Source organism: Apteryx rowi, unplaced genomic scaffold (genome assembly GCF_003343035.1).
Source record: "Apteryx rowi isolate R43461 unplaced genomic scaffold, aptRow1 scaffold_2, whole genome shotgun sequence".
Classification (NCBI taxonomy): domain Eukaryota; kingdom Metazoa; phylum Chordata; class Aves; order Apterygiformes; family Apterygidae; genus Apteryx; species Apteryx rowi.
The window spans coordinates 7,933,927-7,957,609 of record NW_020448307.1 but is presented as its reverse complement, the minus strand read 5'-3'; the positions used below and the strand labels follow the sequence as shown (position 1 = coordinate 7,957,609).

General features: G+C 49.5%; 1 protein-coding gene across 1 annotated transcript in view; it reads right to left on the bottom strand.

Annotated features, from left to right (window-relative positions):
• Positions 1-23,683, bottom strand: part of SH3PXD2B (SH3 and PX domains 2B) — an 89,240-nt gene that overhangs the window by 61,593 nt on the left and 3,964 nt on the right. The window contains exon 2 of the mRNA XM_026063550.1: positions 9,426-9,506. Within this exon, the coding sequence (XP_025919335.1) occupies positions 9,426-9,506 (81 nt within the window). The remainder of the gene's footprint in view (positions 1-9,425; positions 9,507-23,683) is intronic.

The following is a 23,683-nucleotide window of genomic DNA, read 5'->3' as shown; positions in this document are numbered from 1 at the left end:
TCACGGACTGAGCCACATGAGCATCGGGAAGGAGAGAGAGGCCACGAGCAAGTCCTCACCCTCCGGGGGATCCTGTTTTGGCTCACCCAGGAACAGAGCAGCTACATTTCTAGTGCTTTCTCATTAAATAGTTGGAAAGTGGAAGGACATTAGCTCACCCGTGAAGCCAAAATCAAAGGAGTGGTGTAACATATCTTCCAGTGTTAGAGAGCAACTTTAAAACATCAGGTTACTGAAAACCTCACCAAACAAAAACAGGCCGAATTGTCAGCACGAGAACTTCGCTCAGTCTCTGAGGAGTCACAACTGTTGTTTTAACCGCCCCATCTTTTCGCCTCCTCCCTCCACATGTTACACTAAACACAGGCTCCTCTCAGCATCACGCCCACTAAGCGATGCTTAACTGGTGACATACTTCCCACCGGGCTGGAAAGCAACGTCTGCTAATGCCATCTCCTGCAGCTGCTCTGCCAGACTTCCAGAGGGGAGGTTAACAGGAGACGCCAGAAATGATGAATGAAGGGAGCACGGGCTCAGAAACCAGCCCTGCTTTGCCACGGAGCCCCAGCAGCAGCCCCAGGTAACGCACCCAAGCAGAAGGACGGGCTAACTCGGCGCTGAGCACAGCAGACGGAGAGGAGACCCAGGAGGTGCAATGGAGCCCTCAAGGTGAGGAGCAAAGGAGCCAGAAGCAAATTTGCAGGGGTGGATTGCAGCAACGTTGTGGGGGTACAAACACCCTGGAGCTGCATGCTCAGAGCAAAGGGAAAGGGCCATCGGTTTGGAGTAAAACAGAAGCCAACAAGCGCCGTTATGACCAGCTGCTCGGGAAAGGCTTTAGCTGCAAGAAACAAAAACATTTTCCTCCAAGGATGGCGCACTCTGCCTGGTGCTGCTGCGCCTGCCCCAGGTGTACGCGGATCCTGGGAACTTTCATCCAACACCGTCTTTCTGGGAGGACTCTGCCGTTTCCCAGAGGCAGGAATTGCTTTCAACAGCTCAGAGCCCTGCTCAGCTGCCAGGTAAAGAATTTAGCAGCTAGTCAGAGTGCCAGTTAGAGCCAATTATAACTCAACTGACCTGCCTTGGCGCTAACATGCATGGGAATGTGCTGGCTCCTGGCTGCCAAATACTGGAAAGCTATAAATGGGAGACTCTTGGAGAGAAAAGAAGCGAGGAGCCAACTTTTAACTAGACCAAAGTGCACTGGACTATGCGTATTCTTTGCGCAGGGAGAGAGGAGGAGAGAGAACGATGAAGATCTTTGATGCACTGCTGGAAAAAGAAATACGGGCTGTTTCTTCTAGAGACAGAGGTAGTCCTTATTTGATGGAAAGTGTTTTTTCCTCTCTCACGTTAGACTAGGGCAATTCACCCTTTCTATACTTTTGCATACAGCACTTACACTCACAGCTCTTAGCAAAGTCTGGACACAGAGGAAGAAAGGCAAAAGCCTTGCTGGTGCTCTGTAACAGGAGCCTTGCCATAGGAAGTTGTGGGTTCTCTCTTGTCTTCGGTCACGCAAGTGCCTGTCTTTCATGATCCAGCTGTCTAAGGGAACAGATCCTGCTGACTTATTTTTGTGGCTGGGTGAAATCATGAAGTACATTGCATACTCAACCGTTCACAATTTTGTTGAACTGCATAAACCCTGCAAAAAAGAAATTCCCAAAGTGTTGAAATACAATTCCTGTTATGAAATAGCTATTGAAAGAGCCCTGTTTACAATCCCTAGATACAAAAAGAAATCCATCCTCCCCATCAGCAGAAACACTGAGCAATCTTAGGGCTTTTTCATCAAAGAGGTCCTCAGAAACACCAGCACCATCAGGAAAGGTGGCATGACCCAGTGATTAGAGTGGGTGTGAAATGCAAGCAGTGAATCAGGTTCTACATCCACGGGAAGGAGCCTTGGGCAGCTTGGGGCAAATTACTCGGCATTCCTGGCCCTTGCTTTCTACATCTGGAAAACAAAGATAACACTCACTTCACCTTTGTGAACCGCACGCTCCTCAGGCAAACGCTGCCAGAAGCTCTAGGCAAAGCACAAAAGAGGAGTGCAAGCAGAGGGGACGAGGAAGGCAAGAACCATGCTCACTGTCCCGTCCCCTTCAGCCAGCACGGCTCAGTCCTGGAAGCAAGGCACTAGCCTCACTGTAATTTTTTCAAGAGTCCAACAGCCTGAAAAAGTAAGACAAGAATGATTCTCCTCTATGTGCCAACTAGTGTCTCTGAGCCTATTTTAATTTAATGCTATAATAAAAACTGTCTGAACTACTAAGATGCTGACTTTTTTTTCCCCCCATTATTTTTGCTTCTCTGCTGCACGTGCATAGCAGGTGAAGAACCTCTTCCAGAACAGCTAATCTTTCACACAGAGATGACATGCACAGACCATTGCCTTTTGCCAATTCTCTCATAAAAGTAGGCACCACTTCAACAGCCCTTTTTTTTTCTTCCCCCTTACACACAAAGCTGTTGGCCTGAGGGATGCAGGACTCTCTCCAAGATGACATAGCTCCAGGTGGGTCAATGCTGAAAGTTTCCAGCTAAAAGCTTAAAGGATTTGTTAAGCACATGGAGAAAACAGAGGACTGAGAAAACACACTTGATGTACGTAGAACAGAGTGGGCAAGAAAGCCAGAGTTTTTTTTTAAGTTTGTTTTAAATTCTCAAATTTTCTGTCTCTGAATTGTGCAGCAAAGCATGCTTACTCTGGCCTACGTCATGTCTCCTTCCCTTGGCTTAGGATTAAACCTTCCTGCAGTTAAGCAGGCACACAGCATCACAACCCTCTCCTCCTAGTAGCCTACACCTATGACAAGCCCCAAAGCAAAGTCTTCCAGCCGCAAGGGAAAAAGTCCTGTGATAACCTGTCCCCCAGGGAGGGCACCCCTGAACTGCAGTTCGACTTTTAAGGGCTTGTAGCTGCCTGAAAAAGGAGAAGCTATTCCTTCGGTGGCGGGAAGCCAGGACACCGGGTGAACGGCAAAGCCTGCTCAAAGAGGGAGGCTCGATACCGCGAGCAGCTCCAACACGGTTCACGAGCAGTCCAAGTGATTCATTGGATCTCCTCCAGACTGCAGGGATGCGTGTTTTGCTGTCCAGGATGCAAAAAGGACAGTCAGACACAGAGAACTGCAAGGAGCCAGGCACAGGACTCCTGACGGAGGAAAGAGCTGGCTGCTGCAGAAAGGCAAAGGAGGCAGAGGATACGGACTGTGGGTCCTGGCACAGAAAGCATGAGTGTCTCGCAATAGGATGAAAGATGTAAAAGGGTTGAGTTTGGGCTTAAGGACATATTAGGAGTGTAGCAAGAAGACAGCGGCTCTCAGTCACCTGAAGACTTGAAAAGACTACTACTGTGGTTGATGAGCTCATAATTACAAAGTGGGGAAAAAATGTTTCTTTTTGGAGGTTTCCATTAAAAAAAAAAAAAAAAGAAAAAAACCCACACAAGCCAGCATCTGTTCTCTAAACAATAAGGTTGCTCCTCACAAACTTTTGAGACAATGGTTTCAAGAGGATCCTATGAAGACACACACTTAACTCCCCCCAGGTGATACATCTGCTGTGATCCAACGGAGCCCTGCAGTCACTGGACTCTTCTCCCGCAGGCAGTGCTAGAAGCATCTCACCAGCACGTAAGAGCCAGATCCCTCTATCTTCATCCACCAGAGACGGCCATTCACATGTCTGATTACCAGCCTCCATGCCAGCTGAAGTTTCCAGCATAGCTGCCAGCCTCAATTAGTGTCCAAAATACAACTGGCATCTTTGCAAGCATCAATGTTATTGCCTTTATTTCTTAGGAACAGCATCCATCTGCTCCCAATAGCCCACATCTGGCACATCGAGTGTTATGAAAGAGCCTCAGTCCTGTTCTAAAGAAATTATTCCTCCAGCCAAAAGACTAGTGCAGAACCGTAGTTTAGCATTTGTAGTTACAAATTTATTACATACAGTATAATTACCTGAGGTTTCAAGTTTTAGAATGATAATTTCATCTAGGAATTTTTTTTTTTAATCCCTGAAACATTGCTCTGATGTAAATCACTGTGTCACGAAAAACATTTAAGGAGAAAGCAAGGAGGAAAGAGGGAAGGAACAGCGGCACTGAGAAGCTGAGAACCTACAAAGAACAGCAAAAATGCTCCTGAGAGCTACCTGGGTCCCCGCAGGTTTCCTCCTACAACTAAGAGCATATAAGAGATGGGAAGTATTACTCAGTTTAAGTCCTCCCTTCCCAATTTCACTGTCTGGCATAGTATACCAAGCCTTCCTGTGATGACCCCAGAGCAGGAAAGAGCATCAATTGCATGCTTCCCAAAACATGAGGTATAATGCTTTGCACTTGCAAAAAGCTGTAATAAGAGAAAGCAGCCTGTGCCTCCTGCTAGGAATATACTAGTTAAACTACAGAACAAATGTTGGTCACTGGACCTTAAAGCAGAGATGGCAGTCTCCTGTGTTACCAGCTGATGCTCTGTGGTGTGGTCAAAAGGATGAAAACAGGTAATTTGGGGAGGTCTCGCCACCTTCGAAGAGAAAAGCAAGGTGGTGCTTGGAAAGGCTGCTATAGTAAATACTTTTACAGAGAAGAGCAAAAAGGACGTAATTCTGAGAAATCCCCAAGGCAAGCCAGCCTTGAGTGAGTCACAGCAACTAATTAGCCAGTTTTTTAAGCTGAGGAAGATCCTTACTGTTGATTGGGATATTAACCTATTTTATTACTGCAAATCCATTGCTTCTTAATTCTTTTATCCTACATTATACACTGAAAAAACTGCATTTCCATGGCTTTCCATTATTAAGGACCTGACAGGCCGCAGAAGCGGCATACAGGAGCTCTCCTGAAGAGCTCAGCATCTGAGGACTTCTCTGCCCCAAGTGCAGCAGGGGCCACCTCCTCTTAATTGCACACAGTGGTTGAGGGGATGGCAATTCAGGGGTCTTTGTGGAAAAAACATCTTCCAAGCACTGGCACTTAAAGTTTCTTGATATACAGCTAAGAAAACAACTGAACTCAAAGTGCCGAGGGAGTTCATAACCAACAGCAGATAGTACTTTCCAACCTTCTAGCCTTGAGCAAAACATTGACCGATCACTTGGGGATTTTCAGGATGGGATTCAGCCAGGTATTCTCATTCAATATAGCACAAACGCAAGTGTATAAATACCATCCTAAATTGCGGCTTTCACACAAGCAGGCCAGCCTGCTAGTATCAGTGACAGCCTAAGGGAAGAGCTCTAGAAGTTTGCAGTATTCAGACAGAAACCTGAATATTTCCAACCACAGGTGACAACAGAATAGGCTGCAGGCATTACTGTGACCAGCAAGGTAGCTTTTGACATTGCCCGCACGCGTCTTGCTGGTGGGAAGACAACATTCGAGCATGTAATACTGATGGGGGGCAAAAAGCAATAGGAGCTGAACACGTTAGGGACCACGGAAAACCTATTTCAGGAACGGGAACGCGGCTGTTCTTGTGCGCGCTGCGTTCAGATGGAGGCAGAGCACAGAGCACCGGGTTAACTCTGGTTCAGCTCGGCTGGCAGTTGGCACGTTGCGTGTCATCCCTGCCTGGCTGGGGAGGGAAGGACATAAAAAGGCCCCTTTGCCCTTTGGTTGCAGTGGGAGCAAGCTAGCCAGCGAGGCCGCCGGTAATAAGCGTGCGCATGTTTTATTTGGCCCTAATCCTAAAATAATTGCTTGGTCACAATGGAAGGTGACAAGCTATTCAGCTGCAATCCCAGGGGAATACCAGGAGAAAAATCCCCAAGCGCTCACACAGCGGTGCCTGGGCTGCTCTGAAACATCAGCATCACATCAACCCCGACATCCCTGGGGCTCGGCCCCCCCCCCAACCCCACAGCCCTCGCTCCAAGCTACCCCCAAGAAGTTCTTCTCTTGCACTTGGATCAGACAGCTTCCTCGCCCTGCTCTCCGCGTGTAGCAGGAGGGTCACTGAAAGCAAAAGAGGGTGCACCAACCTCCACCTGGATGTGGCCAGAGCTGCTACCGAAAAATAAAGGCCTGCTCAGCTCCTGATTGGAGTGTGGAGAGCGTGGACAGAATCACTGGGATCATAGATATTAAATTAACAAACATCTCTACCTAAACCTGCATCTACTGTGATTGCTCAAAGCCTTAAGTATGAACAAGTTTGGATGGATTTTCATGGGATAACACAAAAGACAGATTCTTGACACAAGGATCACCTGCAATTCGGGTTTCCAGTTCATGCTCCAGTGCATCAAAAAGATCACCATAATTGGACATGGGAAAAATATTTTTCCTCTTACTACGTTTTCAGAAGCAGCCAAATCATTTTAGCCAATTACTTAGTTTATTTTATTTTTTTCTAATAACCAGAGGCATGAATAATTTCCAGCATGGAAAATTTCTGCCTGAAGAGCTAAAACTGGCATGCAATCATAAAACAGAGTCATATAATAAAGGCCTCCAGCAACTGCAATGGCCAGTGCTACCAAGCTTACCTAGAGCATTTTTTTCCACTGTATTAAGAGGATCTGTTTCACTCCTCTCAATCCAATTTCCACTGTACGGCACAAGTTTGCAGCATACGCGTGATAACAGGGAAGGAAGGGAAAAACCGCAGTTCCATTCATTCTTTCAACAGAGGCAAAAAGGAGTAGTTAATTTTTTTTGTAAAGGAAGTTGAGGGGAACGGGGAGGCGGGGGGTGTGTGTGCGTTTCTTTGTTTTAAACTTTCCTATGTGCATCATGATACATATATAAAGCACCTTTTCCTCTCAAGGTGCTCCAAGGTGTTTTGCAAATTTGTTGTGCTCATACCACAGCTAGTTTGCATCTCCTTCTCCGAACGGTCTCCGGTGACAATGCTTTCCACCTAGGAGCATGCACAGCTCCAGCTAAGATGCCAAGGCGAGGAAGGACTAGCCGCTATTTCCTCGCATGCCCTCGCGCACAAGGAGCGAAGCAGTTCGTGCAACAGCAGGGGAACGGAGCAGGCAGCGGTACCGCCTTGGCGGATACGAATCCCAAAAGACTTTGCCCCTCTTGCAGCAAGTGACCACGGCTGCTTGGATGCAGCTGACGCCCTGAGCATCAGCGAAGATAAGATGCTGCGGAGAAGGAAGCGCTGAGCTCCATTTCCTTTCAGTGCTGGCCGCTGCCCAACAGCTGTTCCCTGTTTATTTACTTTAATATTTCCCTGGTTACGCAAGTGGCTGCACACAGCTTAACCCCTGCCTGCACCCGGCGCGGCCCCGGCCGCGCTGCCCGCCCTGCCTCGGCCAGGCATGCCATGGTGAGACGTCCGGGCTGGCAAGCAAGGGACACCCAATGCTCACTCAACGTGGCCACCTGCAAAGCTGCCACCCCCTGCAGGCAGCAAACCCAGCGATTCCCGTCTTTCCACAGCTGCTCCTTCCTCTCCGAGTCCCCTCCACGACCTTCTTCACCGCCCGGCGTTTCTGCACTCCCGCTTTCTGCGACGGGGAGAGCTGCCTGGTCTCGCTGCTCTTCACACGGACTGAGCCCAACGTCCCTTTGCAGGGACAGGGCTCCGAAGAGGCTGCCTTGCCGGGCAGGGAACAGGGCACCGCGGATGTGAAGAGCAGCCGCCGTGTTGCACAAACTGACCTGCACACCCACGTCTACAAAGGCTTTTCAAGCTGACCTGAAGCAAACGAACCAGCTGAACCTGCTTAAGCTACGTGGATTCCCACAAGGCTCGCTCTGCTACGCGGGCCCAGATGTGCTGCAAATTTAAAAGCGTATTTGGGTCTGGATGCATCCAATCCCTAGCAGTCTGAAGCGAGGCATCCTCATCCCAGGGCAGCCGGGACAAGCGCAGCACCCTTTGAGAGAAAGCCTAGGGCCACTCGACCTCGTGCGAGCCGGCCAGCGGAGGCAGAGGGTGCCGAGCTCCCCTCCGAGTCCCGCGCGCAGGCCGAGGAGGGAGGTGCCAGGGAGTTTTCTGGCAGCTGCTGCAGGCCCATGGATCACTTCACGCATTTTCCTTTCTCATCTGTACAGAGCCTGTTCCAGCAGCTCGGTTTGTGTTTTGGCTCATAAAGCCCAGCCAGACCCCTTGGCTCATCTCCACTGTATAAGGAGGGGGTGGAAACACCCTTTGCCTGCTTGCCCGGGACACTGGCTTCGGTCGGTTTTCTGCAACCCGTTCTGTCCCAATTGCCTTTCCAGCTTCCACCCTCCCTCTCCTCTCTGTTTTCCTCCTGGGTGCCCCACTCCATCCCACACCAGGACGTAATCACTAAACCAGCTGCTATCAGCTGTCCTCCAGGCTGGAAGCGTACCCTGCTGGATAAAGGGAATTTCCCTAGCACCGGCTCCCCAAAACACCAATCCTGAAGGATAGCAACCCCCCAAAAATCAGTGCTTTTTGGCAGCAGCCCTGTTTAAAAAAAAAAAAAAAACCCACTTGCACAGATTTCAGCTCAAGGCATTCACACACACCTACTCTTCCTCCTCACCTTCACAGGGATCGGCAGGCTCCAAAGGCAGGAGGACTCTGCAGGGAAGGTGCGGGCAAGGCAGGGGAGGCACATGGGACGCCTGCCACCCCGCTGGGCTCCCCAGCCCTGGGCACACTGCCCTGCACCGGGCGACTCATGACCCTTCAGCTTGCAAGACCGTGAGGGGCCGCGAGTCTGCCAGTTTGCAAAGCTGTGGCAATGGCCAAGGGGCTAAAGCAGCACGGTAGGCAGGGGCAGAAATAAAACACTCTTAATCTCTCTACTAATTGAGCTGATCAGGGAAAGAGCAATGCAGATATCTGGAGAGTCCTGGGATGCAGGAAGGGAGTCTAAGCAGGAGGCTGGAGTGAACGTGCATGCAGAGCAAGCATTCGCCTCCCCTGGGCTGGAGCCAAAACCCACCTCAAGGCAGACACTGAACCTCATTCCCTACAGAAAAGGCTCCTGGTAGGATTAGTGCCTCCCTTCCTGATAAAATCCAATAAGTGATTTTACCTTTCCACACAAGAGAGGCATACTGGAACACAGCCACTGAAAGAACATCATCTTCAGCCAGAACAACTTTACATGGACCATTTATGAGGAACAGGTCTTGCTTCCCATTTTAGTAAATCAAGCGTTTAGTCAGGGGAATGACAAAACTCCTCTAACACCGCTACACACAAAGCCCCCGGGTGCACACACAGAACTACAATGGCACTGAAGGGAGAAACCGCTCACCAGCTACGAGCTCAGCTTTCGAGGGTGCTTTGTTCTTGCTTTTTCAAGGATGTCCAAACAGCGTTTACGTTTCCTCAAATCAAAACATTTTTGGTAGATTACAAAAGGAACAAAAGGAACGCTTACCTTTAGCATAAAATATAAACCACACTTCTCCCAATTTACACCTTCTTTCAGCCCTCCAAAGTTAAATACACAAGAACTGGAGAAATACTTACCTGCAGGTCAAAGAACTTGCTGTACCGTCGGTATATGACTTCTGTGGACCCATTGGACCAGGTGACTTTGATAATGTATACCTGTAGGGAACAGAGGAAGAAATCAGAGAAAAGCAATAGAGAACAGCCCACACCACAAACACAAACAGCTACTAAAGCTGCTAACACAGCCCCCTATGGGCATCAATAAGGAAAGCTCACAGGAGCACTTAAAGTCGATGATTAACTTAAGCATACATATTTTCTAGTATTGCTGAAGTTATTCAGCTCCACTGCTGGAAGATGTCTGTCTCCAAAATACTCACAGTTATGACTCTAGACAGCTCCCTGTCCCTAAATACAGGCATACACAAACAGTGAAAGGGCACTTTATCTAAAAACAGGGTAGAAGTCTCTCCAGAAACAGACACATTAGTAGTTAATAACTACCCCTTGGCCATCCCAACTATGGCTGCGGCATCAAGTTTGTTCCGGAGATCCCCAGACTGCAGCCTGCAATGCACCGTGCTGTGCACCATAAGCCAGCCTTAATGCCAGAGCTGCAGCTTGCAAGAACTTATAACCCAAATGGTTCAAAACTTGGTCTGTTTTTCCATTAGTAGCTCTGCTGTCACCTTAAGGTTTTGTTTACTTAAACTTCTCGGGGTGCAAGTTACTCTCCTATTCAATAAAACGATACAATTGCCAGGATTAATTGTGTAAAGTTATTTGCAGATCATGTGATGAGGCTTTTACTGGTAGTGAATGCAAAAACAACCAGTTTCATTATTCTTCCATGAAAGACAAAAAGCAAGTAACAGACTTGAGGAATTATTTATTTAATGTCCTCATTTGTTGTTCGCAGAAACCGAAGATGACGGTTGATGAGATGCCAATGTAATTCTCAAGTGTTGCAAACCTCGGTCTTCACTAATTGATAACAGACTGACTAAACAGATCAAGGGCATGTTCATTTTTGATTCTTACTCTAACGCCCTGCATATTTCACCACAAATTCAAGTATCAATTCACTAAAGCAGGAACAAAACGCAGAGAAGGCTCAGGGAAATGGAACTGCTGGGAACTTCAGATTAACAGAATGAAGAGCGAAGGTTCCTAGAATGATGCTGTTTCAGTATTTAAAATAAAATCCCTTAGTTTCACAACTTTTCCCACAGAGACGTACATTTTTCCAGATGCTGGAATCCAACCAACACCCCAACCCAATATCCAAGCTCAAGCACCAGGAGACCTAAATGGATAGTGCAACACTAAATTCTTTGAGCTAGTCAAACCTACTCTAATGCCTTACTAAAAATCTAAGCTAAAGAACATTCTGCTTCTCAGAGGACTGATGCAGTACGAGCTACCAAGGTGAAGAGACTAAGGGAACCACAAACTCTTCCCCGTGGAGTCACTTTCCACTTTAAGATAGAAAAAGAGGCAGAGAGATGAAGCAAGTTCTTATTCCTAAGACGAAGAACTTCAGTAGTTTCAATCCAGCAGTTAAATGACCACTTCTCTTAAACCAGATGAGCTGCCCCAACTCAGCTGCTACCGCTTTTTTTTTTTTTTATCTTGCAGTAAACTGGTTGGAGTGTTACACCCACCACTGCCTTCTACCAGACAAAATCAGAATCACTCAGCTTCGTCTCAGAGCCCTAATTCAACTAACCACAACCTTCGCTCATTCACAAATCGTCTTATTTCCGAACTGAAGGACCTGCACTTTCTTCCCATTAATACAATGAAGACTAGAATACAGCATTTATAACATCTGTGAAGGCCTGGATGGACAGTAATTTATTATAACAGGGGCCCAGGCGCTATGCTCAGTTACCAGCGACTGTGGCCTGATTCCCTCGCACCCACTCAGCCAACACCTGCCTGAGCACATGCATGCGCTCTTCGAGCTCCACAGATAAGAGGTGACTCGACCAACCACACTTTGTGGTGAAAATGGGTTAAGCTGCATGAGGTGGTATTTGAAATTTCCGAGCGCATCTATGCACTTACCACCTCTCGGGCACACAAGGTAATCTCACAGCCCGGCTGAGCCCAAGGTTTATGAAGAACATTCAGTTCCCCAACACCAAAGTGGTTCAGCGCATCCTCTGCTTCTCCAGGACCAGCCTCTCTTGAACCTGCCTGCTCCAGTGGAACAAGAGCCAACGCACTCACATTTTGGGCCAGATCCTATCATCAGCAAACTAAGTGTTAACTTCATGCTAGGAGAGCATCCAAGCTGCCTTTACCCTCACCCCAGGACTTGCTGGGAGGCCAACATGAGCTCATTTTGGTTGGAACCTCAACTGATATCCCAGCTTTCTTACCAGTCTGCAGCACTTCACGGGGTTATATCACTGCTGGCTGCCTGCCTGGAGAACGCCTTCCACGGGGGCAGGAGGAAGAGCCAACTTTTCTTCACTGTTATTCCTATCCTGCCTTTATTTGGAGTCAACAGTTTATTACACTGAGATTTTAATCAGGATGTGGATTCACTCAAGGCGAAGTGAATTTAAATCTCAGAAGCGTAATAAAGCCATGAGATTTGAGGGCACACCATGCTTTATTATATACTTTGTAATTGAGGGAAGGAGCAATTCTCCCAACTTATGAGCTCACTGCTATCTTGCTGACATGCAGATCTCTGGTATGTCTGGATAATGGTTTCTTGCACATCCCATATAAACAGCAGAAAAGTCTCTGTGGAGGTACCCTCCTCACCTCTCTGTGGAAAACAGAAGAGATGGGAAAACACACAGAAGAGGGAGATTCTCAGTATCTTTTGTCCTCCACACTGACGGCCCCATATGACCATGGTATTCTCTAGGCCAAGAACCGTACAAATCCTGGTCTATGTCGATACTTAATCCAGACCTTGCTGCTCTAGGGACAACAAACAAACAAAAAAACATCAGAAGGCAAACCTCAGGCACCCCTTAACTGACAGTAAAGGGGCAGATTTTCAAAGAGATTGAATGGTGCTGTCAGGCACACAGTGGTGTTTTCCAAAGGGACTGTAGATGGCCAGGTACTAAGGTCCCACAGACATGCAACTGTCCCTTTCTCAGGTGCTTTTGGAAGACTCTTTCAATGATAAAACAATTTTAAGACATTGCACTCAGCCTGATGTTTTCCATTTGCCCTTGTGTGCAGGGTGTCTCCTAATGTGGCACTGCACTCCATCACCCGGGAGAGCCTGTGATGAGAGATGCCTCCTCCTCCATCAGTTCCCAGCCTGCTGGCTGAACTTGGCTGTAAAAGCAGCAGCCTGAACAAATTCAGTTTTGTCCCCACAGGAAGCCATCCAGCACCGGTTCCAACAACACACAAAGCACGTTCCTGCGCACAAAACACGAGAGAGGGCGCGGAGCAGCTCAGTTCTGCGGAGACTGCTCCGAGAACGGGCGTTTTCCACGCCTGGCTGTGTGGGTGAGGGCATGTGGAAACAGTTATTTCATGAGTCTTCTCCAGGTTTTCTATGGTCCTTCAAAGAAATAACATATAGAAACCACCAGCAGGCCTTTTCCATGGAAAGAGCGACTCCTCATGGAAGATATCTCCTGGGGCTGCAGCTGGCTCTGCCTCGGGTCTCCACACCCACCAAAATGCTCCATCCCTGAACGACAAGCACAGCTGGGCCACGCTGCAGGGAACAGGGGGAAGCCAGAGCTCAAATCCAGCTCAGAGATTTCCTCAAGGGGTGGGGAGAGCCGAGCAGATGGCAGGGAGGCAGCAGGCAGTGAGATCCAGGAGGGGGGCTGCAACCCCATCATGTGGACTGGGCCAGTGGCCAAAACCAACAGGCAAAGCTATCTAAATATTTACAGGCCTTCTCGGGCCAGCAGCAGGGTCTGCACCGTGGAGGGAAACTAGCTGACTCCGTGAAACCTGGGAAGCAATGGCTCCTCTCCCTCCGGAAAGGATGCCTGACTCTGTCCCACTCCCAACTCCGCAAGTTGGAAGAGCCTCCACCCCATGCCCCGCTCCAACCTAGGTTGCTGCACACGTGTCACATCAAAACTGCAGCTAAGTTTGATGTCTGAAGGCAAAGGGCCAAACTGAGCTTTGGAACAGGCAGAAATCACTGAGACTGAAACCCTCTCACATTTGCACTTAATTTGAGCCACAGATCATAGCAGAATAACTGAAATTCATGCCCATGCTTTTAAAACTCTTGAAATGCAGTTCATGGCACTTGTCCTACTAGAACAAGGCACACAGGAGGGGTACAGAGTTTTCAGACATACTTAAATACACTTGAAGTCTGCTTTCAGGATAAGAAAAAGCCACATGCATGCACCTCCCCTCCCCAAAATCATTCTTCTCCAAACCGTCTGCTCCCTTGCCTTCAAGTTCGCCAGGCAGCATCATGCTTTCCAAAACCTCCAAGCACAAGATAATTCACACTTTGCAGCAAGCCTGAATTACAGAGCAGAAGCAGTACTAGGCTAGACTATCTTTTCAGGGCCATGGTGTACACTGAGGAGAGGGAACAAGATCTTCCCTCTGGTTCCGTGTGGCTTTTTGTGGGCGGTGGAAAGTTCAGAGGCCACAGTGACAGTTTCAAAGGTGCAGGAGATCTTGCTTAATGTTGGAGGAGAGAAGCACTTCATATTAAAGCAAAACACACCACACGCTCCCAATCCTTGGAGGGCAGAACTGGAACAAATCCTTTACGGAAAATGGAACCCAACAGATGCAGAAGGCTGAACTCTGACAGTCTCAGCAGTGCCTTGGCTCACTAGACGTCTATGAAGCTCTATATTACAAATAATTGGCCATACACCAATAATTCAGAAATTACAAGTCATGAAGATTATCAGGACCACAGTTCTCCAAGATTCTCTTTGATCACCTCTGATGTAGAGTGCCCTAGCTGGAAATATAAAGATGGAAAAAAGACCCATTAGATCATCCAAGTCCATCCTGCTGGCTATCACAAAATTGTTCCCTATAGAGCCTGTCTCATGTGATCTCATGCATATCGCAGCTTTTCCCCCTCTCCAGTATTTCTGGAGACACAGTTCAGAGCAAGAACGAGCCAGTGGAAAGTGGGACTGAAAACCTTCATAAGGGAACTGTCAAAAACGACAGGTTGCTAAAAGAAATGCAAATGGCACCTGGCCAACCATAACAGAGCTGTCAACAAAAGCTGCCAATCAGCTATCATGTTAGCAAGGACTTTGGCAACCGCAGGGGAAATATGCTGGCAACTCGCAGCAAGCAAATACCTTCCACTACTTCAATAGGGAGATCCATCCTTCCACTGGGAGCATGCTGCAAGGATGGGGAACATCAGAGCCCAGCCTCCTGGGAAGAGTACTCGGAGACAGCACCACATACATGGATAAAGTTCCCTCACTTGCTCAAATGTCAAGTGCCACCAGGCAAGTGGGCTAGATTGAACCAAGAGAGCTCATATGCAAACCAAAAGCGGTCAGAATCCCAGAGACTGAAATATCTGATAACAGAAGGAAAAAGAATTCAGTGCAAATTATCTCCCTCTATCTGGAACGCCAGCCAGAGATCTTTTTTTCCCCTTAAACAAATGAAGTAGCAAATATAAGCCCTGGGAACTGTCAGACCCTAGAAGTATTCTTTCAGGGACTGATAACGAATCTTAGTGCTGCAGATAACAACGCTTTTGACAATTACCACGACTCAAACTGACTGAGGAGGTTGAAGTCTTTCACAAATGCTGTCTTGCATCTTACTTAAGATGCATGTTGTCCCCATACAAAAAAAAAAATGTGGCTAAAGAAAGTAGATGATTCAAGTGGCTGACTTGAGGCAATGGGATTAAGAACAGATACACGGAAATACTAGTTTCCAGGCCCGTTCTTGAAACATGAGGCCATATGACCTTCTGGAGTAATCACTTCTGGACTGCTTATATAAACACACTAAGGACATATACAAAACAACCCAGAAATCAGCCTGGACTGCTTACATTTGAAGAGGAAAGGAGAGACTGAAGTTATAGGAAAACCTAGAGCAACAGTTTCAGCCTCTTTCCCCCCCACAGGTCTTCCAAGGAGAGTTGGAAAGTGTCCTGGGTGCAGAGCAAGGCTCTGGGGAGAGGGCAGCAGCTGGCTGCCCCAGCTGCCAACTGTTTCTGGAGCAGGCAGGGGCGAGGGGCACCTGTCAGCTAGCTTCAACGGGACTGCTCTCTGGAGTAGGAAAGCAAGATGAGCAGAGTTGTGCACAATATCAGCACAGCCCCTGCAATTGCCACCTCTATTCCCACTACCCCCCACACCCTCCTTCCCCACAGCATCACACATAGCAGATGCTCTGTGTAGTCCCAGCTTCCAGGGATTTGCACCAGTGTGCAAGAACTGGCTCGTGCATAAGCAGAATTTCACCCTTTCCTGCAGATACTGGCTCAGTGGGGACCCCTGAGCTCACTACCTGACGCAGCAGCACGCAGCTCCTAGGTTGCTGAACAAGCAGACGCCCAAGACAGCAAGTCCACCCAGCGCAGCACAGCACCATGCAAATACGTCAGCCTGAGCCAGAGAACAGCACACCCATATTCACACAGTGTGACAAGCAAGCCAGGAACCTTTCAGCAGGCCTCCCTGGCACGGTGCTGCAAGTCAGCTACAGCAGCCTGGGTGCCTCTGCAGCTCTCCCTGCACTTCCAGGTCTCCTCCGTGCACGTGGCACTGAAACAGCTCCATACCCAGGGCCCAAGGGGGAAGCCAAGGGTGCCCACGGAGAGGGGAAACAACTCCAAGGGATTCTGTTCTTGCAGACACCAAGAACTGCACCATCTTTGGCCGCAGGGAAACTGCCCGGCGGTGGAAGATGGCAGGGAGCAAAGCTAGGAGTCACAGTCACCCAGGGCTTTGGGACAGGGTCACACTGGCTGCCCCGCATCAGTGCCTGCCACGTCCAAGCCTCAGTAACACCTGCAGATCAGCAAGCAACGCTGCTGTCACCCGGAAAGAAGCTTCCTGAGCCAGGCTCCTCGGACATGCCGCATTGCTGACCCATCGCTGACAAGAGCACCAATATATACCCACAGACGCTCACCAGAGTTCCTACTGCAAAGCCAGACATAACAGCCTCCAGCAGAGAGAGCGAGCTGTCTGAAGAGTTATTTCAAATGGGTTTGAGCCTGTGTGGTCTCGGGTCCAGAGAGACTATGTACAATAAACCTCTCTGTGGAAAACTCCACATATTTAAAGCATCTTTGCCAGCAGAGGGAAAAAGCATCAGTCTCTTTATTCCACCCGCACTCTCCCACACCCCAAAACACAGGGAAACAATGCGAGAGTCTTACTAAAGGAGAATGCTGGCTTCAGCTGCGCCTGCGAGAAAAGAGCACTGAGAAATTCAAAGGGGCAGAGAAATCAAACCAGCTGAGGGGACTAACCAAAACAGAGCAGCGTTTAATATAGAAGAGGGAGTGGGAAATTGTAAGAGGAAAAGAAAAAAGGAGGGAGGTGACTGGAAACAAAGAAAGTTCTTGGCCGAGCGCTGCTGTGCTTGGCCCCTCTCCATCGGCCGTTTCCACAGCAGGAGTGCAGGGCTGCGGAGGGGAGCGTGGAGCTCGGGAGCGTTTGTGCGGCAGGGCAGCTGCGGGACCAGCTCGGATCAGGAGAGGGACGGCAGCTCCCGGCTCTGCCCTCCGGCACGGCTGGCTGCCTGCGGGAACCCTGCTGCTCCCTGCGCCTGCTCATCCCGTTCACGGCTGGGGGAGCGGCAGAAGGGTGGTTCCGGTTCCGATGGCATCGGGGAAAACAGGGAGGTACAACCCAGGTGGCAAGTGCAGGACAGCCCTTAAGGCTGACATGGATTCCCCGGACTAGCGATGGAGAGAGACCGAAGCAAGGCAGCAGTGCTGCAGGGAGCAGCCGGCTAACTGGGATGCAATGAGCAGGCCAAGGGAGGTGGCGTGAGGACAGGAATATCCTTGCCACCGCAGCAAACAACCAAAACCAAACTGCCCATTCATCCAGGACCTGCTGGACTACAAACCAACTGCTGTTTCAGGCCCTGATTCATCCCTTTTACTGTACCCTCCTTAAAACCCCAAAGAGTAACAGCTTTTCATGTTCTGCTGTTTTACAACTCACGAGGGCACAACACTGCCCAAGCACTCAGCCAAGCTGCTGCTGGTCTGAAAAGTGCATGTGTGCGTGGTTACTGGGAGCACAGAGACCCCAAGGATAACACGCTGAGCTTCCCTCAACCGCTGCGCAGAGTCCTCAGCCGCACAACATATACACCAGTTTCTTTGCTCTGAGTCACAGCGAAGGTCAAACATATGGATTCGTTTGTTGCCTATTTCCCACTGCTACGTGAAACAGCTGCAAAACAGAGATATCCTCCAAAGCAAAGCTGTGAGGGATTGAGGTCACCAGACCTCTGAGCGGACAGAGCTATGTCCTTTACGCTGAAGTTCACCGCTGAAACTGCAACCCTACCGCTCTCCACAGTCTGCGGGCAGAGCTTTTTCATCAACCTCAGTGGACACCCGCCAGGCAGAGTTTGGCCCTACCACTGAAGTATGACATTCTAGGTTTTCAACAGCATTAAGTAACACAACTAGGGAAGAAAAACAAAGGATTGCATTTGACCGTTGCTTTTCACAAAGCCAAAGTGCTCCCTTAAGCCTCAATCCACTTGAGGAGTGAGGAGGAAGGAAGGCTCAATCAGCTCTTTAATGCTATGCAACAGAGCAGGATCAGACATAAAGATGGGTCCAAATTTCTACCCACTGCAGGCTCCAGCTGCAGAATGAGTCCAAACCCTGTGCCTTTGGCCTGCCTCAAGTGGGAGAGGGAGAGCACCAACCAGCTGACGGGAAATGGGACCAGACCCAGCAGAGCCACAGGACACAGCAGCAAAACAATGTCTAGGATGCTGAGAAAGAAAGAGCTTTCAGGCTCTCAGCTCCATCCTTCTCTCAGGGCCACGAGCTGGCTGCTCAGTAACTCTTTCCGCAGCAGCAGAGAATCCAGCTTCTGGGGTTCAGTCTTGTTTCACATGGAGTATTTTCACTTTTATTCTCTTACAAAATTCCTAGTTTATTCAACAGCCTTCAGAGAGATTTCACACTACTCATTTTAGCCTTCTGCTCCTTTGGTCCAAACACATCTAGCTCCTTCGGTCCAAACACATCTAGCTCCTTCGGTTTCCTCTCGGGACATTCCAGCCATACCATGAGCATGGCTACTCTCCACAGATAGCATGGTACTAGAGGGAGTCATATCGCCATGCCCTTTTAAAGCCAAGCAGCTGATATGATTCACAATATTTAAATATAATGCTGCTGTACATGGTGATTTTGAGCCAGGTCTCCTCAGATAACCGACTGACCGAGGGGACTATGACACACAAGTCCACGGGAGATGAGTTCTTCAGAAGACATCTTCTGCTTTATACATACTAGCCACTGAGGAATGACTGTGACTCTTCAGATCAGCAGTCCTCTTGCAAGTCGAGCATTCTTCTCTGAATACTTGACAACCAATTCCAGATAAGCGATGTGGGGAGGGTTTGTATGATAAATGAAACACAAATAGCTTGACGACCATAAAGAACTGAAGCAGTAAACGCTCTGGAGAAGAGAGATGCTAGCATGTCACAAACTCTAGATTAAGAATACTTTTACATTTACTTTTTGAATTTCCTTTTAGTCAAACATGTTTAAAAATACCTATAGATCCTATAATCTAGACAGTAGATTCTGACAGGCACTTTTAATTACTTTTGCAAGGCAGCTGCAGATACAAATGAGGTAGTTAAATATGCACGGCTATTCACCTGGATTACAGTTTGCAATTTTGTTAACTGAGCTTGCAAAATAAATATATGCTGCATACTTTGTTTAAATTATTCCTTTTCAAAATGATATGTGGGCATTGAGGCTGGGAAAGGAAGTCATGCAAAAGCATAGTCCAGGTTTTCCAAAAAGCTAACAAAAACAAACAGCATGCTGTTCTTTTTTTCCTGTCAGATGTATGACTACTTTTAATTTGGGCTCTAGAGCAAGCATTTAAAACTATAAGAGTTACGGAAATATTCTTGGTGGAAGGAACTGTAAAACAGAAGACAAGATTCAATTGCATCATTATTAACGCATAGAACAAAACACACTAATTGCAGCTGTATTAAAATGAAAATTCCTGAAGCTTGCCTAAGGGCAAGAAAACAATCAAAAATCTAGATTTAGTAAGGAAAAGCTTTATTTTGGGGACTCCACTAGGGAATAACAAACATAAAACTATAAAAAGATCCTGTGTGAAATCCTTTAAAGGAAAATTTAGTCTGTTTCAACTACGGTTTTGTTTTGGGTCTTTCTTGAATAAACATTCATTTATCAGATTCTGAGACTTGGCCAGACAATAGAAATGACAGTCTGCTACTCTGTCGCCCAGAATGATTATTTTTAAACTTTGCTCTTGGACTTTGCCTTTTCAGATTTGCAATATGCTCCTGGGACCCTTGCTGTCAGTGTCCCCAAGTGCCAGGCTCCCTAGCCATAAACCCTAATCATTTAAAATACGATTGTAAAGAAAACGTCCCTGCAGAGTGACCCTACATCCACTGCATCAGTGAAGGGGAGTCACTTTCTTCATCACTTGGAGAGTGAGCTACAGAGATCTTCGGCTTGGTCGTTCCCTCATGACAGAACAAGAGCAGTGCATTTTGCCACAAACTCTTGCAAAATAATCATTTCTCTACTTGCCCTTTCCATTTCCCATCCACGAAAAAAGAACTTAAAGATACAACAAGTGGTACAATGGCAATTTAAACACCCAGGGTTAGTAGACCAGGAGAGATGGTACAAGTGCAACGCACCGTTGTATGGTGCCACAGCTCGCAGAGCAAATTCTGGGGTCCTATTGCTTGGAGCAAGAACCTCGGTCCCACTGTCCTCCCCCTCCCAGCCCCTCTGCTTGTGAGATTTGAGCGAGTTTGACAAAAACAGGAGGCAGATGTGTCAGTCTCACCATGTCAATATTAGAGCAGTAAAGGCCTTCCAGGAGCAAAAAAGCTTACTGCTGGGAGAAAAGCATGAATGGGGGGAAGCATCCCCTGCCAACGGGAACTTGGACTAAACCCTGCTACCTTGCTCACTGAAGTACCACTGAAGGTTTTAGCACTTCACACAGGAGAAAAGCAATCATGAGGCCATCCCCATTTCCTCATCACCTGGACTCCTTTAAGCACTCCTGGGTTTATTTTGAGTAACCTACGCAGCCTGAGCTTTTCACATCCTCCGCAGGTGGAGTCAGATTCTGGGTTGTCACTAAAATAAGAGAGTACGTATTGCAGATAGGACCATACGGGGTCCTTCAGTGTGTTGCTGTTCCCGGCTTAGCCTACCAGTGGCCATCAGACTGTTCAACTGAGCAACAGGGCGACAGTGACACCCTGGGCCGGGACTTACCTCTCTCAGAGGAGGATTTTCATCGGTGCTGTACACACACACAAACACACGCATTTAAGCGGTCTAGTGCGGACAAGGCGTGCAGCTGTGTTCAGCTACCCAGTTAAAGCCTGACAATCAGTTTAGCACGTGTTTGAGCTGGCACCCAGCTACCACCTTGCTTGATCCTGGCCTAGCCAAAGTCTCAGCCGTTTGGGAAGGAGATCGGGAAGCGCCCTACGTCATGGAGCAACGCTCCTCTTGGCTGCTATGGTCTCCAAGGAACTCATGGCCAAAAAATAGCATCATCCAGCCGGAAGAAGGGCCATGAAGGGTTGGAAGAGGATGGAAATATAGAGGCCCTGTGAAGCCTCTGACCCTGGAAACCGCTTTACGTGACATTTCTATCAGGCTGCGAAGCTCTGGACGGCATTTGCAGACGAGAGGCTGGGAAGCGGCACGGAGGGACCCGGGCTCGCGGCACGGCACAGGCGAGCAGCGCCGCGAGAGCGACAACAGACGCTACCGCCCAGCGCGGAGACAGCGTCTGATCATTTCTCAGGAAGAGAGGCAAATATTCCTAACCTCCTCCCTCCGCCGGCCCTCGGTGGGGGAAATATTGTGTCTCGTGTTTCACACCAGAGCTGCAGAAGCACAAGCTTTTGTCTCGGGCTACACAACGCTTTTGCTATCAGTTACCAGGGCGATGGGCAACCCGCTCCAGCCGGAACAGAGCGGGCCTCGCCAGACCCTTGCTTCCCCCACCGCGCACGCAAACAAGGACTTCGGACCCTGCTTCGATCCCCCTTTTCTGGGAAACTGGAACGCGTGATTTTCTGCTGTGGTCTCCCTACAGCCGGCACAACCGCACCTTTGTCCAGCAAAGAAAAGCTTCCGATTGGCGCAGAGAGAGGAGGCTAAACCTGAGCGCGGCAGGTCACCGACAGGCCAGGCCAGAGCAGAGGCAACAGGAGGGAAAGCCGAAGTGCTCCTCCACACCCTCCGAGGACACATGCGACTGCCTCCAGGGGACCCAGGAGAGCAGATTTACACTCAGAAATGAGAAGCTGGAGAGCAAAGGCTTAATACATGTACTTTGCGGTTGACTCTGATTTGCAGTTAGCCAGCAGATACACTCTCAAGTAAGATGACTCAGCCTTGATTTGCTGCTCGCCTCTCCCTCTCTTTGCGGGAAGACCAAAAAAAAAAAAGAAAAGAAAAGAAAAGAAAAGAAAAAGAAAGATTTGATTCTGTTTAATTAACTGGCTTTGTGAATCTGCTCGGTTCCTATCGATCCCCTCAAACAAGGCGAGCGCTCCCGTTCACTCCAGCGCTGCCGCGGGGAGGCTGCTGCCTGCAAGCTGCCTGCCCCTCCCAGGACTCCTGCCCGCTCCCGGCCGCGCTGCTTAGTTTCCGTCCAAGACAACTCCAGGGAAAGGTTAGAGGCACAGCAGTTGAGCCGCGAGCAGCCAGGCTGCGCAGCTGACTGTCACAGACGGCTCGCAAACGCCTTCGCCCACCTTCGCCTCCCCAGCTCCGGGGCTCCGGCCACAGGAGCTCCTGCTCCCGGTGTATCCGCCCAGCTGCCCAGCAGTGCACCTCTCTTTCTATAAGATGCCCCTGTCCCAACTTTCCGGCCTCACAGAGCTTATTCATGCCATGCCCAGAGCAGCTTTCCTGAAGGAGCCCGTCCCCACTCCGGCTGCGAGCCTGGCAGCCGCACCACCAGCCTGGCAGGGAAGTGGGGAGCTCCAGGGCTGCGAGGAATCCCCTGCTCCGGCAAGGAAACAAGAAGGCCTAGCAGGGAGAGAGGAGGAATGACCCACCCAGGCGAGCCCGCAGAGCACCCACTGTCCGAGCACTACTGCGGCGCCCGACAGCGATGCAAGAGATGAGTCTTCCAAGACAAACAGAAGCATATGCAGCTAATGAAGTCTCCTCACGTACGCATCCTCCAGGTTCAATGCATAAACTAAACGGGGTGAGCAAATCTGGGACAGAGATGGCAGGCAGAAGGGGGCAAGCCTGGAGACGGGGCCAGGCTAAGCCAGAGCCCGACACAGTCACAAACAGGGCAGGAGAGGACGGCGGGGTGACAGGGGATGGGTGGCCGCAGCCACAGGGCAGAGCTTGCTGGACGCGAGCAGGGGGTAAAGCCCTCTACCCTGTGCTAACACTAGGGCCAGCCTATCCCATTTTCCTCTTGCTGTTGCTCACTGCCACAATCCGGCTGCGGGGAAGCCGTCATCCTTCCAAGTGCGCACGGTGCCCACCTCAGCCAACCCCGCGCACGTCAGCGCGAGGAAACCCCGCGCATCCGCTCAACCCGAGCGCAGCGCTAGCAGCGTGTCACTGGGTCACCCCGGTCTCGGGAGAGCAGGGTGGGGAGAACGTTTTGAGCTTTGTTTCACGTTTTTTCAGGTTTCGCCAGGGTTCACCCACAAGGTCTCTATGGACGCCTGGAAACGCACCAAAGTGTAAAATAAAAATAATAAGAAAAAACACCACAGCACACACATTACAAGTGTTCAGAAGATGCCTTGGAATAGGAAGGAAAGTGTTTCCTACGCAACACTGAGACCAAAAGGGTGCGGGAGGCACTGAGCAAGACGGGGGCCGTCCCAGTCACAAGAGCAAGGAGCTGGGGCGTCCCTTACTCCAGCACCGTGCAGCCAACAGGTCCCCGAGTCCCTCTGCCCAGCGCAGCTCCCTCGGCGCGGCATAACAGCAGAGGCACTTTCCGGGGGGCCCGCGGGACGGTCCCCGGGTGCCTCCTCGGACCCCTCCAACAACACCTCGCCAGGCGCCTGTTTGCAGCCCGATCCCCGCACCGCGCTGCCCGGGGCGCGGCGCCGTCCAGCGCTGCGCTCCCCGCCGCGGCTGCGGG